The sequence below is a fragment of the Mobula hypostoma genome, chromosome 6, assembly GCF_963921235.1.
Source record: "Mobula hypostoma chromosome 6, sMobHyp1.1, whole genome shotgun sequence".
Lineage (NCBI taxonomy): Eukaryota > Metazoa > Chordata > Chondrichthyes > Myliobatiformes > Myliobatidae > Mobula > Mobula hypostoma.
This window is the reverse complement of record NC_086102.1, coordinates 128,292,158-128,311,356: the sequence shown is the minus strand read 5'-3', so window position 1 is coordinate 128,311,356 and position 19,199 is coordinate 128,292,158. Positions and strand designations below refer to the sequence as shown.

Genomic DNA, 19,199 nt, shown 5'->3' with positions numbered 1-19,199 from the left:
AGGGCAAAATAGTTAAGTTATTGGATAATGTAATCTAAAGCCTTGGGTTTACAATGCAGTGAATAGGTCTTAATTCCAAAACAGAGGGTGAATTCAGTCAATTAAGTTATCCGGAATTGTAAAGAAAGTTTGGAGTTATTTTATTTATTTTATTTTCAAATATTTTTATTGTTTTTTTAAATAAAGAGAGCATAGTATGAAGAAGGTTTGTGTAGTTCATAACAAATGTATCAAATGTACAGTTCACATCTATGAAACAGATGCACGCATGCTTTGATTGCCTCCCTGCCCCAACCCACACCTCCCAATCCCCATCTCCAAGCCAGCATTGCATTAGCAAAAAGGGTTAATCAGAACCTTTATCCCCACAGAGCTGCATTGGTATAGAGAAGGTGTATTTTCCTAATACATAAACAGTTGTATGTTTACAAGTCTGGGTCCGTAGGATTTTACCCTGAAATGCTGGGAAGTCAGGGATTTATGTGCAGAGGAAAGAAGGAAAGGATGGACCTAGTTTGGCTGGGAATTCTGAAAATATTCAAGCAAGGGTCCCCACACCTTTTGGAACTTTATGTCCGAGTTGAGGATTGAATAATGGATCTTCTCAAGGTTTAGACTGGACATGGTGTCCCTGAGCCATGGGCGTGGGTGGGCGGGGCAGCATCCCTCCACCTGAGCAAGACTGCGCGCCCGGCCAAAAGAGAGGCAAAAGACATTGTAAAACGTTTGGTCAGACCTAGGTGCGTGTCCCCCTCTCCGGAGGTGCCGAAAAGAGCAATCAAAGGGTTAGGTTCCAAATTATAATTAAGTATTTGGGATAGAGTTTGAACAACATCTTTCCAGTATTTTTTCAAGCTAGGGCATGTCCAGTACATGTGAATAAGGGAAGCTTTGCCCCTTTTGCATTTGTCACAACAGGGATTAACATCTGGGTAAATGTGAGATAATTTAGTTTTAGACATATGGGTCCTGTGTACGACCTTGAACTGTAACAAGCAGTGCCGGGCACATAACTAAGTTGAGTTAACTAACTTAAAAACTGAATCCCATACATCGTATTAGACCTTTGCGCAATGGATTCATGCAGAGAATCATATCAACAACGTTTGTGTTGGGTGCCTCAGGGAAGTTTGATATCAAAGGACTGATAAAATGTCTAATTTGCAAATATCTGAGGAAATGAGTGTTGGGTAGGTTAAACTTTGCAGACAGTTGTTCAAATGATGCAAAGCATTTGTCTATAAAAAGATCTTTAAAGCGCCTGATGCCCATTCTCTACCAGTCTTGAAATGTTGAATCATGTATAGAAGGCTGGAAGAGATGATTATATATAATAGGACTTGAAAGAGAGAAGCCATGGAGACCACAATGCTTTCTAAACTGAGCCCATACTCTCAGGGTGTGCCTGATAACAGGATTAACAATTGGTTTAGGCGTAAGAAAAGGGATTGCGGATCCAAGAAGTGCAGAGATGAAGGAATTCTTAATAGAGTTCAGCTCCATTGCCGCCCATATTGGGCAGTCAGATTGGTTGTAAAAATGAGACCAAAAGATGAGACAGCGTATATAGGCTGCCCAGTAATATAAGCGGAAGTTGGGCAAAGCCATGCCCCCAGCACTTTTAGATTTTTGAAGATGGACTTTATTCAGTCGGGACGCTTGCCCTTCCATAAGTAGGATGATGTGACTGAGCCTAACGAGTCAAAGAAGGGTTTAGGAATGAAAGTTTGTATGGATTGAAAAGGTATAAGAATTTAGGAAGGATGTTCATTTTGACAACATTGATTCGGCCCAAATTTTTCTAAAACAGCAAAGAGGTAATTCAATTCCACACAGTCGAATGCTGTCTCTGTGTCTAAGGAGATGACACATTCAGGGTTCCCAAATGAAGGTGAATATAAAATGTCTAATAGACGGCGTATTTTAAAAAAAAGGGAGGCGGTTTTTGACAAAACTGGTTTGGTCTTCAGAAATAATTGAGGGTAAAATGATCTCCAGTCTACTGGCCAAAACTTTAGCTAAGATTTTGACATTGACATTTAACAGAGAGATGGGCCCGTATGAGGAGCACTCTGTTGGATCTTTGCCTCTCTTCGCTAGAAGAATGATGCATGCCTCATTAAATGATGCTGGCAGTTTACCTTGTTTAAACGAATCAGATTGAAGTTTAGTTGAGGTAAGAGCAGTGACGAAAATGATTTAAAGAATTCTACAGGGAACCCATCGGATCCTGGAGATTTACCAGTCTGCTGTAACGAGGTGGCTGAGGATATGTCCTCTAATGATATTGGCCCATCCAGTCTCATTTTGAGATCAGGAGAAAGTGTGGGGATACTTAAGCTGTTTAAAAAATTCTCGACAGAAATGTTATCACTGGGGATTCAGAAGTGCAAAGTTCGAGAGTAAAAATTCCTGAATATGTCGTTGATTTCAGAATGATTCGACGTGATGCTTCCATTTTTCATTCGAATTTTTGTAATGTGTTTTTTGGCTTTGAGGCCCCTTAATTGGTTGGCTAAAAATGTACCAGATTTGTCACCATGGATATAGAACCAGCTCCTGCTCTTCAAAAGTAGGCATTCAATTGCGTGAGTGGAAATAAGATCAAATTTAGTTTGAAGTTCCACTCGGTTTTTGTACAGCTCCGGATTTTTAATTTGAGCATTTTGTTGGTCTATTTCTTTAATTTGATTGGCTAGATCTAGTTGTTCCTTATGGGTCTTTCTTTTCATGTTCGCAGTGTAAGAAATTATTTGACCCCTGAGGTATGCTTTCAAAGCGTCCCAAACAACCAGGCTTGAGGTTTCAGGTGATGTATTGGTATTAAGGAAAAAGATTATCTGGTCCTCCATAAAGTGGAGTGGAAGTGCTGCCCCGCCCATCGTGACATAAGACGGGAATTGTCAGAACTGCGAATGTGTATTTCTTGTAGAAATGCAGTTTGCTATATTAAACCTTTTGAGGTGTGAGAACACCTTCCTTCTTTTAACAGGGTGATTCAGCCGCTTGATATTCCAGGCTTACAAAATTTAACGGACTATCCATTCTCCTGTAAGAGCGATACAGGTTGATGGGCATAAACGGTGTCAAGATTTCAGGTTTCAGCTCTGGGGCAAAAGTGTTAAAACAAAGAGAAACAGGGCAGAAATAAATCCTGTAGAACAAGGACCTCTAAGGGTTCTTAAAACTGTACCAGCATTGGAGTACCCTCCCCCCATCCCCCCCCAACCCACAACAAGACAGCTGCCAGACAGCATAGCAGCAAGCTCGTAAGAACAATAATTATCCAACAGTACAACTTCCTGTCACTCGTAGCATCATCTTCAACAGTAAACATTCCACACTCCTAAACTGACCTTGTGCTTAGTGAGAGACAAAACAATTCCCCCAAAGTTTATTAAACATGGCTCTGAAGAATGAACCATAAAACGGAAATATAAACTGAGAATTGAAGAAAAAATATAAAAAATTAAAAAATGAACAGACTTTACCCAGTGCTCTTCCCACGAAAGGTTGTAGAGTTCACTGAATTGAAGGGAAAAGGAAATACTCTCTCAAGAGAGCAGTCTGAATGAATATTATTCCACCTATCATGGTAGTCAGTATCTAACCTAGCCAAACCAAGCCAGACCTCGCTTTCCAAGCACTGCTAACGTTACCTGGCAGAGAGTATGGGAGAAAAGTATTTTCTGAAGAATTCGGTATAGTGGGGAGGCTGTTGTTGCATTTCTGTGCTTCGTCTACCGAGCGTAGACAGTTCTTGTCACCGCTGGGATGTGTGATACGGAGCCATGCAGGGTATAGTAGAGAAGGCCTGAGTCCTCGGTTGTATAGCGCCATCATTACTTCTCTGTACTCGGCTCGCAGGCTCAAAACTTCGGGAGAGTAGTCCTCCACAACCCGAATCTGCTGGCCGTGGTATTCCAGCTTCCCCCTCCGCTGGGTCTCTCTCACCAGGAGATCTTTAATCTGGTAGTGGAGCAGGCGAAGAATGACCGGGCACTGTCTCTGTCCTGGGGCTGGTTTAGCTGCTAGTGAACGGTGGGCTCCATCAATCTCCGGCGGGGATGGGAGCATCTCCTTCCCGAAGATCTCACAAAGCAGACTGGTAAAAAATTCAATAGGACGCCCGCCTTCAATAGATTCCGGCAGGCCCTGGATGCATAGGTTCTGCCGTCTGCTCCAGCCCTCCAGGTCAGTAGCTTTAGCCATTAGCTTGATATTGTTTTCATGTAAGCTGGAGCAGATATTTTCCGGCTCACTGATGCGCTAGCTCAGGTCGTCCATAGCAAGCTCGAGAGAGGGTAGGTGTTGGCCGTGGTCCTCCACTTTGCATTGGATTTGGTCGAGTTTAATTTCCAGCAGACTGAAAAAAGATTTAAATTCGGCCGCTAGCGCCTCACGGTGTTGGTCTAGCAGTGTGGAGATAGCCTCAATTGTCAAGCCAGCCGTTGTCATCTTTTTTCCCGGATTTAGTACTGTTTGAGGTCATTGTGAAACGAGCATAGTCACAGGCAGGGGGAAGTGCAAAAAGTCCAACAGTTTGGTATGAGAAAAGGGGGAAGAAGGAGTGTGGAAATTAAAAGAAGGACAGTGCGCCGGTTCTCTGCAACTACGCCATATGGCTGCCAACCAGAAGTCCAGAATTAATCTGACGACTATGACACTGCTGCATTTAAGCCATCTAATATGAACTAGGAAAGTTAATCTGTTGGTGTACCTGCTCTGTGTACCCAAAGCAAAGGGGTTGACTCTTAACTGTCATTTGAAATGGCCAGACCAGCCACTCAGTTAATATGTTATAGTATAGCAGTTAGGATAATGCTATTACAGTGCTAACAACCCAGGTTCAGTTCCCAGCACTGCTTGTAATTGGTTTGTACATTCTTCCCATGTCCATGTGGGTTTCCTCTGGGTGCTCTGGTTTCCTCCCACATTCCAAAGGCATACGTGTTAGTGGATGTGATCGGGTGGCACTGGCTCACTGGGCTAGAAGGGCCTGTTACCTTGCTACACCTCTAAATAAATAAATATTCTGACTTTGTCACTAATGAATAAAATCAACCTAAATTAAAATTCCCCAGTTACTTTGGTGGGATTCAAACTAATTTCCCCAGGTGCTTTAACTTTTCTTGAGTTGTGTTTTCTGTATAATAGGAGAAGCTGCACTTGGCTGCCAGCATCACATCCGTTGAGCTGGAGAAGGCATTTCTAGCAGACAGCAGTGGGAAAGTGGAATTCACTGCAGGGATACACCAGTATATGCTGAACTTTAAAGGTGCAGTTATATTAAGAGAGCAGATTTCAATTTTCTGTTTCATTGAAACATGTGAAAATTATTGTCACACTTTCTTCACTGTGAAAATTGATTGTGATCTATGTCCTGTCTCTCTTCCCCAATTTCATTTAGAAATGCAGCAAACAAATTCACGCATTGGCACTTGCAGGGAAGTCAAGAGGAGGCCCAAATTTATCTCTGAACAGGACATGAAGAGCCAGATACAAAAGTATGTAACATCCATCAATGATTCTCCTTAAGGAGGCTTCTATCATAAAAGTTCTAAGTAAATTTATTTTCGAAGAACATATATGACTCCATATACTACCCTGAGATTTATTTTCTTGAAGGTGCTCACAGTAGAATAAAGAAATACAATAGAATCAATAAAAAACTACGCATAAAGACTGACTAACAACCGATGTGCAAAAGAGGACAAACTGAGCAAATACAAAATAATAATAATAATTCCGAATAGCAGATCAATGTAGAGCAATAATAAAAAATAACTTAATCCCTATGGGCATATTAAACCAAATAAAACATGGAATAGCACAATAGCTAGAAAGAAATCAACCTAAAACCCACAACGATGCCATACAAGAAAATAATGAAGATGCCACCTCCCAAATACCAATGAACAACTACTCCACAACCTGACGATAATAGCAACAACACAGACATAGAGCCTCCTCAGAATGCTTATAATGAAGTTTAGTTTACAGACAAAATTAACTAATATTTAACACCACACTAACAGAATACATGGGCACTGACCCAACAAAAGGATCCTGCATACCAAAACAAAACATACCATCAAAATTTGCAAAATTTGTTAATACTTTCAACAATACTCTCGAAATATTATCACCATATTTAGGAAAACTTGAAACATTTGAAGAACTACACACAATAACATACTGTGCAGCATTAACAGGAGTGCAATGCAATGGCTACAAAATAGACACAGTCATTAATAGAAACCCAAAAGTGAGTAATGAAATGTGAAAACTGAAATTGAAGAAGAGATTACAAAACAAAATTGAAATCTTAAGATCAGAAATAGCCTGCCTAATGGAGTACAAAATGGATAACCCAAGCAAGAAAGTTAAGAAAAAAGCTAAGGAAATATAAGACTCACACAATATGATCAACCTAACAAAAGAATTGTAGGGTTTATAGATACATTAAAACAAAAGCTTGGTGCATACAAAGCCAGACTTGATAGATATTTGAAATGCGCTAGACAGAAAAAACAGAATTACCAGTTTAGGGACAATAAAAATGGTTTATACGGGACATTGAAACTAAATTAGACTCCAAAATGTCACCAATCCTAGCACAGAATTACCAACAAACACAGAGATAATGAACTTTTGGTTTAATATTTGGTCAGACAGGGTGATGCACAATTAAGAAACGGGCTGATTAGGGAGGAAAAAGAATACACTCACACAATTGAAGATATGCAAACACCTGTAGTTACAATGTATATGCTAAAAGTGTTTATAAAAAATACCCACAACTAGAAAAGTAACGGCAGTGATAATATAGTGATTGGAATAAAAAATTTACTTGCCTTCAATCATAGGTATTAATACATATCAACAATTTTGTTAAAAACCCTGAAAAAGTGCTCGAAGTTTTGACAGAAGGTAAAACATATCTGTCAGCTAAAGGAGAAATCACAAATGACCCATCAAAATATGGTCCTATTACTTGTTTATAAACTGTATATAAAATAGTAAGCTCCTTCATCAGTAAAGCTAAAGCAATTAATTCAAATAGTAGAACTACTTTCTAAAGATATAAACATGAACTGTGTACCAAATAAGTGTAGAAATTAAACATAAAGCAAGTTGCAATAGAGCTAGTAGAATATAAACAGAGCAACAGGATACTAGGCAACTGATGGATGAATATAAAACATAAGTATCTAGGATATCAACAAGCAAAGGAAATAGATGAAGGGAAAACTTTTGACAGAATTTACTTCAAGGCTTAAGAAAATCTGCCAAACAGCTCAGTAGTAAAAATATAACAAAGGCAATAAACACATTTGCTACACCCATATTAACATATTCTTTTGGCATAATATCTTGGTCCAAAACCGATCTGGAAAATTTACAAAGGAAAATAAGAACTGAAATGACAAATTTTAGAAAATACTATGTTCACTGAAATAACAGACATAAAAAATTTACACAACAAATTTATGAAAACAGGATTCAGCACTTTAAGCAAGCATTTGCAATTCTGATGAGAAGTACACAGCACTAAATTTAAATTAAAGTACAAAACCAAAAATATGAAGAGATTAGCTCTGCAGAACAAAAGTTAGCCAATGGAAGACATCCCACAATCAGACAGACTAGATGTCGACAATGAAGTGTCAAACATCTGGCTTACAGTTGGGAGACCTCTTGCCAGAAACAGAGGGGTTCTTTGTGGCAATACAGATCAGGTGGTTAGCACACACAAAAAATCACCAATACATAATAAAAGGTCAACAAATTCAAGATGATAAATGAAGAAAATGCCGAGAGAAACCAGAAACAATCCAACACATTGCAGGATCCTGCAGCAGTTTAACTCAATCTGATTACTCACGCAGGCAAAATCAAGTGGCAGAATCTTGCTTTAACATACAGACTCATAAAAGACACCATTCCCTACTATAGCGGCGTGGTAGCGTAGTGGTTAGCACAACGCTTTATAATACCAGCGACCTGGGTTCATTTCCCATGGCTGCTTGTAAGAAGTTTGCATGTTCTCTCCATGACCAAGTGGGTTTCCTCTGGGAGCTCTGATTGCCTTCCCCCCCCCGCCCCCCCCGCATTTCAAAGATGTACCACTTGGTGGGTTAATTGGTGTTTGTAAATTGTCTTGTGATTAGGGTAGGATTAAATCGGGGGATTGTTGGGTGGTGCGATTTGAAGAGCTGAAGGGCCTATTCCATGCTGTATCCCAAAAAAAAATAAATAAAATACAGTCCTGATCAGTTTTATAGTCAGAGTGATCCATTATTACATTATTACAGATAGGACAATCCATTATAACTGTCTAGATATAATATGGGATAAATAAGCAAGAACAACTTAGGTGTAACCATTCCAAACACACACAACATACAGAAATCAGTAAGTGAAAATCACCATAAATATGCTGAATTAAAAGAGGAAACTGAAAGACTTTGGAACATGAGCAGGGTATACATTGTCCCAATAGTAATATCTACAACTGGTATCATCCCAAAATCATTACACAATAGAATTAAACACTTAGGCCTACACAGCAATATTTATGTATCTCTCCAGAAAGGCACAATACCAAACACCACTAGAATAGTTCAAAAGCTCCTAGCAATTGAGAAATGAGCGTGCTTGGCTATGCCCATATCTCAGGTTTTACCAGCTTGAGCAGAGAAAAATTATAATAACAATAATAAATAAAGAAGTAAATAAATAAATACTGAGAACATGAGTTGTAGAGTCCTTGAAAGTGAATGCATAGGTTGTGATCAGTGATCAGTTCAGAGTTCAGGTGACTGAGGCTGGTTCAGGAACCTGATGATTGAAGGGTAATAACTGTTGCTGAACCTGGTGATGTGGAACCTAAAGCTTCTGTACCTCCTTACTGATGGTAGCAGTGAGAAGAGAGGATGGCCTGGATGGTGGGGTCACTGATAATGGATCCTGCTTTCTTGTGCCAATGCTCAGTGGAATGCAGGGCTTTTCCTGAACCTCAGGGTTGTGCTGGCAGACTGAATGGAGATATTTTGCACAGCAGTAACCCAGTCTGTGCCTGTCCTCTTCATTGTGAGTACTGAATACAGCACTCTGAATTGGAAGAAATGCAAGTGAATCACTGGATGGTGGGGAAAGGGTATAAGGGCAGTTATTGTATCTTTTTTGGTTGCTGTGAGAAGGAGAGTAGCTGGTGGTGACACAACAGTGAATGAGGGAGTCATGGAGAGAACAACCTTTCAGAGTGTCTAAGTGGGGAGGGGAAGGTGCTGCTCGTGATACAGTCATATTAGAGATGGCAGAAATAATGCAGGGTGATCCACTACGTGGAGGATGTTGGATAGTTGGTAAGGACTATCCTGTGTTCTTCCTGGAAGGAAAGGGTACAAGTGCGAAAGTTCAGGGAATTACGGAGATTCAATTAATAAGTATGATAGGGGACAGCTGCAGTTTAGAGAAAAGGAAGTCATCTTAAACACATTGATGTGGAAAATTGTATCATCAGAGAAGATAGAACGGAGATGGAAAAGCTGGGAGAATAAATGGCGTCTTTACAGGAAGGCAAGACAGGTGTAGCTGAGATGGATAGAATTTCAATGTATACTTGTAGGCCAACCTGTCCCCAGAAGTAGACATGATAAGAAAGGGAAATGTTAAGTTAGGATGGGACATGTGAATGTGAGAGCAGGGTGGAAATTATCTGCTTGGGAGTTCTTCTAGGCTTTCTGAAAATTAGTATTCATTTGATATCATTGCATCTATCTCAAGCCAAAACTGTTGCTGGCATTTTCATATGGGTGCCACGTGAAGCTGTGTCTAGGAGTCTACATTTCATGTACACAGAAATACCAGCAATAATAACTACCAAACTTACTGTAAATTGTGCACAGCAAGATTGCACCAAGGAAGTATGTTAAAAGCTGGGAATTCTGTTTTTTTACTGAAGTGGATGGAAAGATAAATATAACCAAATTCCCCAACGTAAACTCTGTTGCTGCAGATAATGCCACACGATCTTTCTATGCTCCTCCTAGGACACACAGTCCTTGGTTCAGCATCTCCAGTTTTGCAGCTTTTACTCGTTACTGCATTGGAGTGACTTTGCCCCCAGATTTACGTCCAAGTTGGGTTTTGACCACTTGCATGCATCCATTGTCCACATTCACAATGTAGTTTGTGCCAGAGGAAATAGTAGGTTGAACAAGATGAAGATCAGTTTGAAAATTGGGTGGAGATTTGGTAATGGAGGAACATAATGAGACCAAGTTCGCCTTCATGTGAAATTTGTTACTGACTGTGATGTTGACACCTAATGGCTCTCCTCCTTTGACAGCCAAAGAAAAGCTGGACAGGGAATTCCGGGCATTTCTCAAGGAAAAAACCTTCCGGCTCACTGGGATAAATCAGCACTGTCAGATGTGGGCTATAAGGTAGAGTCATTCAGCTGGCAATGATGATCATGGGAGAATTACAAAATGTGCAGGTAAAGGTGGTGTGCTGAATATGCTGTGTCATATTCTCCAGAAACTATTTCAATGGAGGTACGTGTTTAATATTACTGAGTTTTTACCCGTGTAAGAATTGCTGAGAATTCCGATGATTAACGTCAGCAATACTGCAGCCCAACCTATTCACTCCTTAAATTCAATTTATCCAAAAATCCTTAACTTACATCTATTCAATCCATAAATTATGCATTCAAGTCTATTATTCACATAGTTGTTCTTCACACAATTTTGGTTTAATTGTGTTCAATTCTATCGCCTTAAATTATACTCTGTCCTTAAAATTCTATTATTTAACCCCTTAATGTGCAGTCCTTTGGTCTTAAATTCCACAGGTTCTTTTATTACATTTTAGTCTCTTCTTCCTTAAGCAGGTTAATCTGCAGTTTTAAGAAATGCTGACCACACTCTTTACTGAAACCTCTGTTGCATGGAAGTGTAGTGGTTGGCATAATACTGTTACAGTCCCAGTGACCAGGGTTCAATTCCCGATGCTGTTTGTAAGGAGTTTGTACGTTCTCCCCATGACCACGAGGGTTTTCACCAGGTGCTCTGGTTTCCTGCCACATTCTAGAGATGTACAGCTTGGAGTTAGTAAATTATTGGTATGCTATGTTAGTGCTGGATGTATGGCAACACTTGTAGCTGGCCATAACGTATCCTCAGACAGTGTTGGTCACTGTATGTTTCGATATACATGTGATAAATAAAACTCACCTTTATCCGCCACCTCCAACGGGATCCCACCACTAAGCACATCTTTCCCTCCCCCCCCGCTTTCTGCAGGGATTGCTCCCTATGCGACTCCCTTGTCCATTCGTCCCCCCCATCCCTCCCCACTGATCTCCCTCCTGACACTTACCCTTGTATGCAGAACAAGTGCTACACATGCCCTTACACTTCCTCCCTTACCACCATTCAGGGCCCCAGACAGTCCTTCCAGGTGAGGTGACATTTCACCTGTGAGTCGGCTGGGGTGATATACTGCGCCCGGTGCTCCCGATGTGGCCTTCTATATATTGGCGAGACCCGACGCAGACTGGAGATCGCTTTTCTGAACACCTACGCTCTGTCTGCCAGAGAAAGCAGGATATCCCAGTGGCCACACATTTTAATTCCACATCCCATTCCCATTCTGACATGTCTATCCACAGCCTCCTCTACTGTAAAGATGAAGCCACACTCAGGTTGGAGGAACAATATCTTATATTCCATCTGGGTAGCCTCCAACCTGATGGCATGAACATCGACTTCTCTAACTTCCGCTAATGCCCCACCTCCCCCTCGTACCCCATCCGTTATTTATTTTTATACACACATTCTTTCTCTCACTCTCCTTTTTCTTCGTCTGTCCCTCTGAATATACCCCTTGCCCATCCTCTGGGTTCCCCCCCCCCTTTTCTTTCTCCCCGGACCTCCTGCCCCATGATCCTCTCATATCCCCTTTGCCAATCACCTGTCCAGCTCTTGGCTCCATCCCTCCCCTCCTGTCTTCTCCTATCATTTTGGATCTCCCCCTCCCCCTCCCACTTTCAAATCTCTTACTAACTCTTCCTTCAGTTAGTCCTGACGAAGGGTCTCGGCCTGAAACATCGACTGTACCTCTTCCTAGAGATGCTGCCTGGCCTGCTGCGTTCACCAGCAACTTTGATGTGTGTTACTCACCTTTATCTTTGCTTTTGAAATACAAAAGGACCTTTTATCAAATAAATTTATTCTTCCATTTGGTATTTGCCTGTTAATGTTTAAATCTGTATTGCCTGTTAGCTTTAACATGTTAGGTTTATTGATTGAATGAGAACAAATTGGTAAATGCAGTAGAATGATTTGCTGATATAATCACTGTTTGGAATGAATAAGAGGCTCTTGCAATTTAACCAATGAATGTTTCTTCTCAACTCCTACACTCCTCGTATTGAATAAGAGAGCACCCCGAAATAGACCAGTCATTATGAGCTGCTTCTTAAGGCGAATAACCTGATGGGGAAAAAAACTTCTGATACACATTGATGCAACTGCAGTATCTGTCAAGCCTCCCAGACTTAGCAAGAAAACATTATATTCTCAATTTCCAACAAAGAAATAAATTACTTTTATGACATTATTAATGAACTAGTGTGTCCTAAGGTATCAACTAACTACCTTTAAACTGCAGTTACTGTTGCAAGTGAGATAGTAACAATTAGCCTACAGCAGACTCCCCTTAACAGTAACGTTGAGTCATCAGCCGGAGGAGGAAATTCATGCTCTCATGCTGTCTGCAGTTGTTAAAACCACCAGAGGGAGCAGACCAGGCAAACAAGAAGCCTGAAAGGTAGATGTTTACCAGTATTTTACTGGTTATGATAACTTAGGAACTAAGGAACAGAAGCATGGAAGGGCCATTTCACCCTCGTGCCTACTCCATTGTTCAGTCAGACTGCGGTTGACCTTTATCTTGGTGCCATTACCCTCAACTATCTCCATGTCTCACTATTCCCTTAATATTCAAAAATAGATCAATCTTGATCTTGAGTATACTTAGTAACGGAGTCTCCACAGTCTCCTTAGGTGTAGAGTTTCAGAGTCACAACCTTTTGTGAAGGAATTCTTTCTTCTACCATTGCTGAACTGCAAGCCCCATATTTTGTGACCATGAGCATTGGTTCTCAATGCCATAGCCAACCCTACTGTACATCTGCCCTTTTATGCCCTGCTGGAGTTTTATAAGTTTCACTGAGATCACTTCATTTCCTTTTAAACTCAAGGTAATGTAGACCCACAGTAAAACGGAAAAGCTGAAAATACTTACCAGGTCAAATAGTGTGCAGAGAGAGAGAGAGTTAACAATTCAGTTGGATGATTTTCTTTCAGAACTAGGAAATTAGCAAGTAAATACCCAGTCTGCATAATTTGACCCCATGCAGCAAAGCTCCCGTTCTCAGGAATCAATCTGAAAACTTTCATTGCACTTCTATCACAAGCGTGCTATTTCTTAGGAGGGCGTATGAGACCTGTGCACAATTCCAGAACTCCGCCACAACTCCACTCTCACTCCTTCCCTTCCCTTTACCAGTTTTGATGCCTGTGAATGTCCAGTGTAACTTCAATAAAATGTCTATTCTTGTACTGAAATTCTCTTGAAACCAAAGTCAACAATGCACTCGTCTCCCTGAATGATCGTTGTCCCTGACTGCTTCCAGAGATACGTGTACAGGGGTACTCAGGGCCCTCTGGATACTGGGCCCTTTCGTTTTTATATTTCTCCTGTCTTGAAAACATTCTGAAAAGTTCAACCACGTAAGTTGATACTGATTTCTTTAAGAAGTGTCTTAAACAAGATGGAGAGTTTCGGGAGGGTGTTTCACAGCCACCAATACTGGTGAAGAAAGGAAAAAAGAACAGAAGATATCTGAGCTGGAAAGGAGTCTGGAAATGAAGTCTTGGTGGAGTTTTGGATAATTTGGAATTTGCCAAGGGCTGGGATTCAAAAGGAAGTGGGTTCCAGAAGGAATGGGAATACTGGTTAGAAGTTCAAAGTAAAATGTATTATTAGAGTACATGCATGTCACCACATGCAACTCTGAGGTTCTTTTTCTGCCGGCATACTTAACAAATCTATAGAACAGTAACTGTAAACAAACTGTGCAAATGCAGATAATAAAGAAATAGCAACAAATAATGAGCAGGAAACAACAAGATAAAAGAGTTCTTAAAAGAGTGTAGGTATCCCCTTTTGCTCAAGAGCTCTATGCTGGATACAGGAGGCTCTTTAACTCACGTATAGTGTTGAGCCACATTATATTTGCAGTGTATGCACCTGATTGAACAGGGTAACACCACATGCCCATTACAGGTTAAATGTTTACATCAGAACACATAATAGAAAATTATTAAGATTGTTGGTCATATGTGCATTGAAATATTGAAACATACAGGGCATGAACGACTAACCCAGTCTGAGGATTGTGCTGGGGGCACTCCGCAAGTATCACCAATCATCTGTCACCAACAGTACATTCATACAACTTACTAACTCCAACCTGTACGTTCTCTTGCAATGTGGGAGGTCGCTGGCACAGCTGGAGGAAACACTCGTGCTCACGAGGAGGAAGTACAGCCTCCTTATTGACAGTGGTGGGAATTGAACCCCAGTCTTCCAATCAGTGATGCTGTAAGGCATTACCCCAACTGCTACACTACTGTGCTGCTCTGGAGTTCATTCCTGGCACTTGTTGCAGTCTGAGTAAATCTAGATGTGTTCAAGTGTTCTGTGATTCTAACTAATAACTGTCTCGATACAGCTGGTTCAGGTGGCTGAGTCCTCAGATGAATTTAAACAAGTGCAGTCCCTCTTTCAGCGGACCATGAAGAAAAGTGTGATACAGAAAATTGAACGAATTCAAAACATCGCCCTCTGGGAAGTCTATCAATGGTTTGCAAACTTTATCACTTTTCTACCTGGCTATAATGAAGGGAATTATTTATTCTGGGGATTGGTCACTGGTTGATTTCTTTGATGCAAGTTTCTTCCTGACAATTGACAGAAGAGCTCATATTGTCTGTTCTTGTATATTTGACTGAGATGGGGGTGAGATACAGCTCAGATCTTCTCCCCTCCATTTTTTCCCTCCCGAAAAACTTTTAGACTACCAGCCTATAAACACCAGCAGCATAAACTTTTTGTGTTTCTACATTCTTCCTTTGTGACCTATGTTAAGTGGTTGTACCCACTTTCAATACCAACAGAGGGCTTAAGGTTTCAGTAACGAAAATGAAACCAGCTCCAAACAAAGCAGGAAGTGCTCAACAGCTGTGGGAGGGGAAACATCGAACACTTCAGATCGAAGATCCCTTGTCACGGCTTGAGAAAGAAAGGAAGTTGTGGAGAGTGCAAGGGTTAGGGTGAAGAATAAAAATGACAGAGCGAGGATACATAGCTGTAGAAATGCTGATGGGGTCAGGCCACATTTGTGGAGAGAGACAGACTGAACCAAGATTACAAGTGGACTAAGGAGTATATGTAAGTGGGTTATCTGAAGCTGAAGAATTTTCTCTTCACTACTCTCATTAATTTCTCAGCCAGTTAACTTTTTTTTTCTCTTCCCTAATTCTGACCGTGTCACTGACCTGAGGCACCAACTCTGTTTCCCCTTCCACAGGTGCTGCCTGACCTGATGCGTGTTCCCAGCATTTTGTTTCTGCTTCTTACATAAAGATTTTAGTCATCGTTTACAACTAGATCGCCTGTGAGACAGGGTGAGGATGGGCTGTGTTTTACAGGTTGCGTTGCATTGCTGCATCGATTGCACAATGCACACAAAAAGCTGGAGGAACTCAGCAGGCCAGGCGGTACCTGTGGAAATGAATAAACAGTCAAAGCCCTTTATCAGGACAACGCTACATCTGTTGTGCTTGCATTTCTGAGACAGGCAGAAGGAACAGATGAAGAAGAACAATAACGGCAAGGATGTGGTTGAGAAACAGCTTTTCCATGGCACGGACTCCTCGATCATTGATGCAATCTGCCAGCAGAACTTTGACTGGAGGATCTGTGGAACCCATGGAACGACTTACGGAAAGGGTACAAGTACACAGTAGCTATTTTTATTACCTTTGTAGCCAGATTTGATTGAACTGTACCGCAGTGAAGTACCTGTAGCTCAGCAGATGCTGTTCACTTCTCAAGCACAGGAGGTTGTCTGGTTCAGTTACTACTCAAGATCCTGAGCACAAAAAAAATCCAACACTTTGTTAGAGTCAGCACTGAGGGAATGCTACATAAATAATCCCACCCAGTAATAGATGAAAAGAAAGAAAATGTTATGTTTTGTAACTTCAAAACATTAAACTAATTCAAAAGGAAGTCTGGGAATGCAAGTTTAACTTCGATTTTACTTTTAGCGAAGCACCCACATATCATGTGGTAGTGTGATAACATATGCAATGAAAGTATTCTTTTACATATAACCCATAATTAATTAAACAAGAATGCTTAATGAACCAATATATGTACAAGATTACTCAAGTATTATTGAAATCTTAAATACACAACAGAAAGGTTATTCTCCCTGTTATACTGACCAATATTTATCCTTCAGTTAACTCAACTAAAATGTGTTTTGTCGTGATTACTTCATTGCTGTTTTTAGAGCCATACTGTATCCAATTTGGTTGCTGCATTTTGTTCGCACTGCAACAGTAATTACCTTTTAAAGTTGTACTTCTGTGGGCTATAAGATACCTAGGCTGATTAACTATAAGGTCTTTCTCTTTCTCTTTAGGAAGTTACTTTGCCAGAGATTCATCCTATTCCCATAATTACTGCCAAACAGGAAAAAGCACCTTAACCATGTTTGTTGCTCGTGTGTTGGTGGGAGAGTCTGCAAGAGGGTGCTCATCTTATCTCCGGCCACCCTTGAAAGATGGCATGAAAAAATGCTTTTATGACAGTTGTGTTGACAGTGTCTCCAATCCTTCTATATTTGTCGTATTTGAGAAACATCAGATATATCCCGAGTACCTTATAGAATATAAATGTTAAGCAAAGAAGAAGCACAAGATGGCTTATTTTCTATTGGCACCAGCTCAATGGGTCTCAGCAAAGTGCAGATGCACACATAGATGTGTTGCCTTCTTTGATTATTTTTACCTAATTTTAGAATAACAATTCTGCTTTTTCAGGTTTTTTCCCTAATTTCTGGTTATTTCTAGTAATTGTAGTTCAGGAAGGATGTATCAGCAACCCGCACTCTTTGAATTATTGTTAAGCTAACTAAGTTTGTGGCCTAAGGTAGAAGGAGTCAATTTTAGAAAACCTAGCACATTTATTTTTCAACATAGTCCCCTCCTACATTTACACACTTAGTCCAACGGTCGTGGAGAATACGGATCCCTTCCTCGTAGAAGTCAGCATCTTGGACCTCCAGAAAGTGGTCCACAGCAGGACTGATTGGTAAGTTCGTGGCCTAAGGTAGAAGGAGATGAGTTATTAACTTCAAACTTTCTGCATTTTCACTCAAAGAGTTGAACTGCACGTGCATGTAACGCGAGCTGTATAACTCATCTCTTGAGGTATAAACAATTAAATTACACCCTTGTCTAAATAGATGGAATCTAATGTTTTTGATCCAATGTTCTTAGAGAAGTCAAGAATGGACATAAAACTTGTTGCTTCACGATCATTTCATTAAGTGCTCAGAGAACAATGCAGTTGGAAGCAGGAGTATCAGGAAGTCAACGAACAAAGAAGAAAGGAACAAAAAAGAAAAGAAAGATGGTGAACAAATGTGCTCTGCTCTTCTTACGCCCTAGATAACAGTCACTCCTTTTAAATTAGTAGATAAGAGTTAACCAATCTGATAGCCCCATTCAAATAATGTGATACCCAAGAAGCTTCCAAAACAATACAAAGAACTGTAACCACTAGAAGGCACACAGAACAATTGCATATACATAGGTAACTGCATAATATACAAGCAGGCATAACCTTTAAACTGCAAAGAAAAATAACAATTATACAGTCCAGGCCAACATTCCCCCTTTGATTCTAAATAACATGTTTAGAGTCATTACATCTGAAAATTCAGAGGCAGAAAAATGTATCTACATTAGGTGTAAAATAATCAAAAACTACCTAAGTTAAGTAAATATCAGGGGCATTCATAGAGTTATGTAATTGTTAGGTAGACTAGTAGGCACGCTGGCATGAGTGTGATCTACTCAATAATGATTGTCCTTATTCAAGTAAAAAGGCAAATTATGATAAAGCATAATTCAATATGATTCATAATGTTGAGTAACTCCAGCTTACTAGACTTAAATGAACCCAATCAAAGAAATCTCATCCACCAGATTGATGTATTTTAGCTACTTCTTTATGAATATGATCAGCTAAATAAATCAGTTATGTTTTCAGATTTGTCAGATATGTAAGTACACTGCACAGGTTTCCCCCCCTTAACTGCTAAGAGGAGATCTCATGCCATACATTTTTAAAGAACCAGACCAAATGTGAAAATACAATTAATATATAAATAATACTGAGAACGTAAGTTGTGGAGTCCTTGAAAGTAGTCCATTAGTTGTGGGATCAGTTCATTGTTTGGGTGAGTGAAGTTAAGTTATCCATTGCCAGTTCAGAAGCCTGATGGTTGAAGGGTAGTAACCGTTCCTGAACCTGCTTCTGCGTGAGCTAAACCACGCAGCTAAGGCTCCTGTGCCTCCTTCCTGATGGCAACAGCGAGAAGAAAGCATGGCCTGGATGACTTGAGGACTGGAAAGGAAGGGGGTCAGAAGCCAAAATAAGAAGATGGGGGAGGGGGAAGGGGAAGGAGAATAAGCTGGCAAATTATAGGTGAGACCCAATCAGGGGGAGGGGGGATAAATGAAAAGCTGGGAGGGAATGGGTGGAAGAGGTAAAGGACTGAAGAAGGAATCTGATAGGAGAGGACAGTGAACCATGGAAGAAAGGGAGGGAGGAGGGACATCAGATGCAGGTGATAGGCAGGCGAGGAGAAGAGAAGCGTGAGAGAGTCACCCTTCCCCTCACAGCTTCTTACTTCATCCCACCCTCCCGGCTTCCTCTTCATCTGCTTTCACCTATCACCTGCCAGCTTGTATTCCTTCCTCTCTTCACAACTGACCCCCACCTTCTTATTCTGGCTTCTGCACCATTCCTGATGGAGGGTC

General features: G+C 40.6%; 1 protein-coding gene across 2 annotated transcripts in view; it reads left to right on the top strand.

Moving 5' to 3' along the window:
* Positions 1-18,804, top strand: part of parp12a (poly (ADP-ribose) polymerase family, member 12a) — an 80,900-nt gene extending 62,096 nt beyond the window's left edge. For both annotated transcript variants that reach the window (XM_063051671.1, XM_063051672.1), the window contains exons 7-12: positions 5,158-5,278; positions 5,411-5,507; positions 10,358-10,454; positions 14,813-14,943; positions 15,941-16,092; positions 16,793-18,804. In XM_063051671.1, coding sequence (XP_062907741.1) covers positions 5,158-5,278; positions 5,411-5,507; positions 10,358-10,454; positions 14,813-14,943; positions 15,941-16,092; positions 16,793-17,052 — 858 coding nt within the window. In that variant the 3' untranslated portion in view covers positions 17,053-18,804. The remainder of the gene's footprint in view (positions 1-5,157; positions 5,279-5,410; positions 5,508-10,357; positions 10,455-14,812; positions 14,944-15,940; positions 16,093-16,792) is intronic.
* The last annotated feature ends 395 nt before the right edge of the window (positions 18,805-19,199 follow it).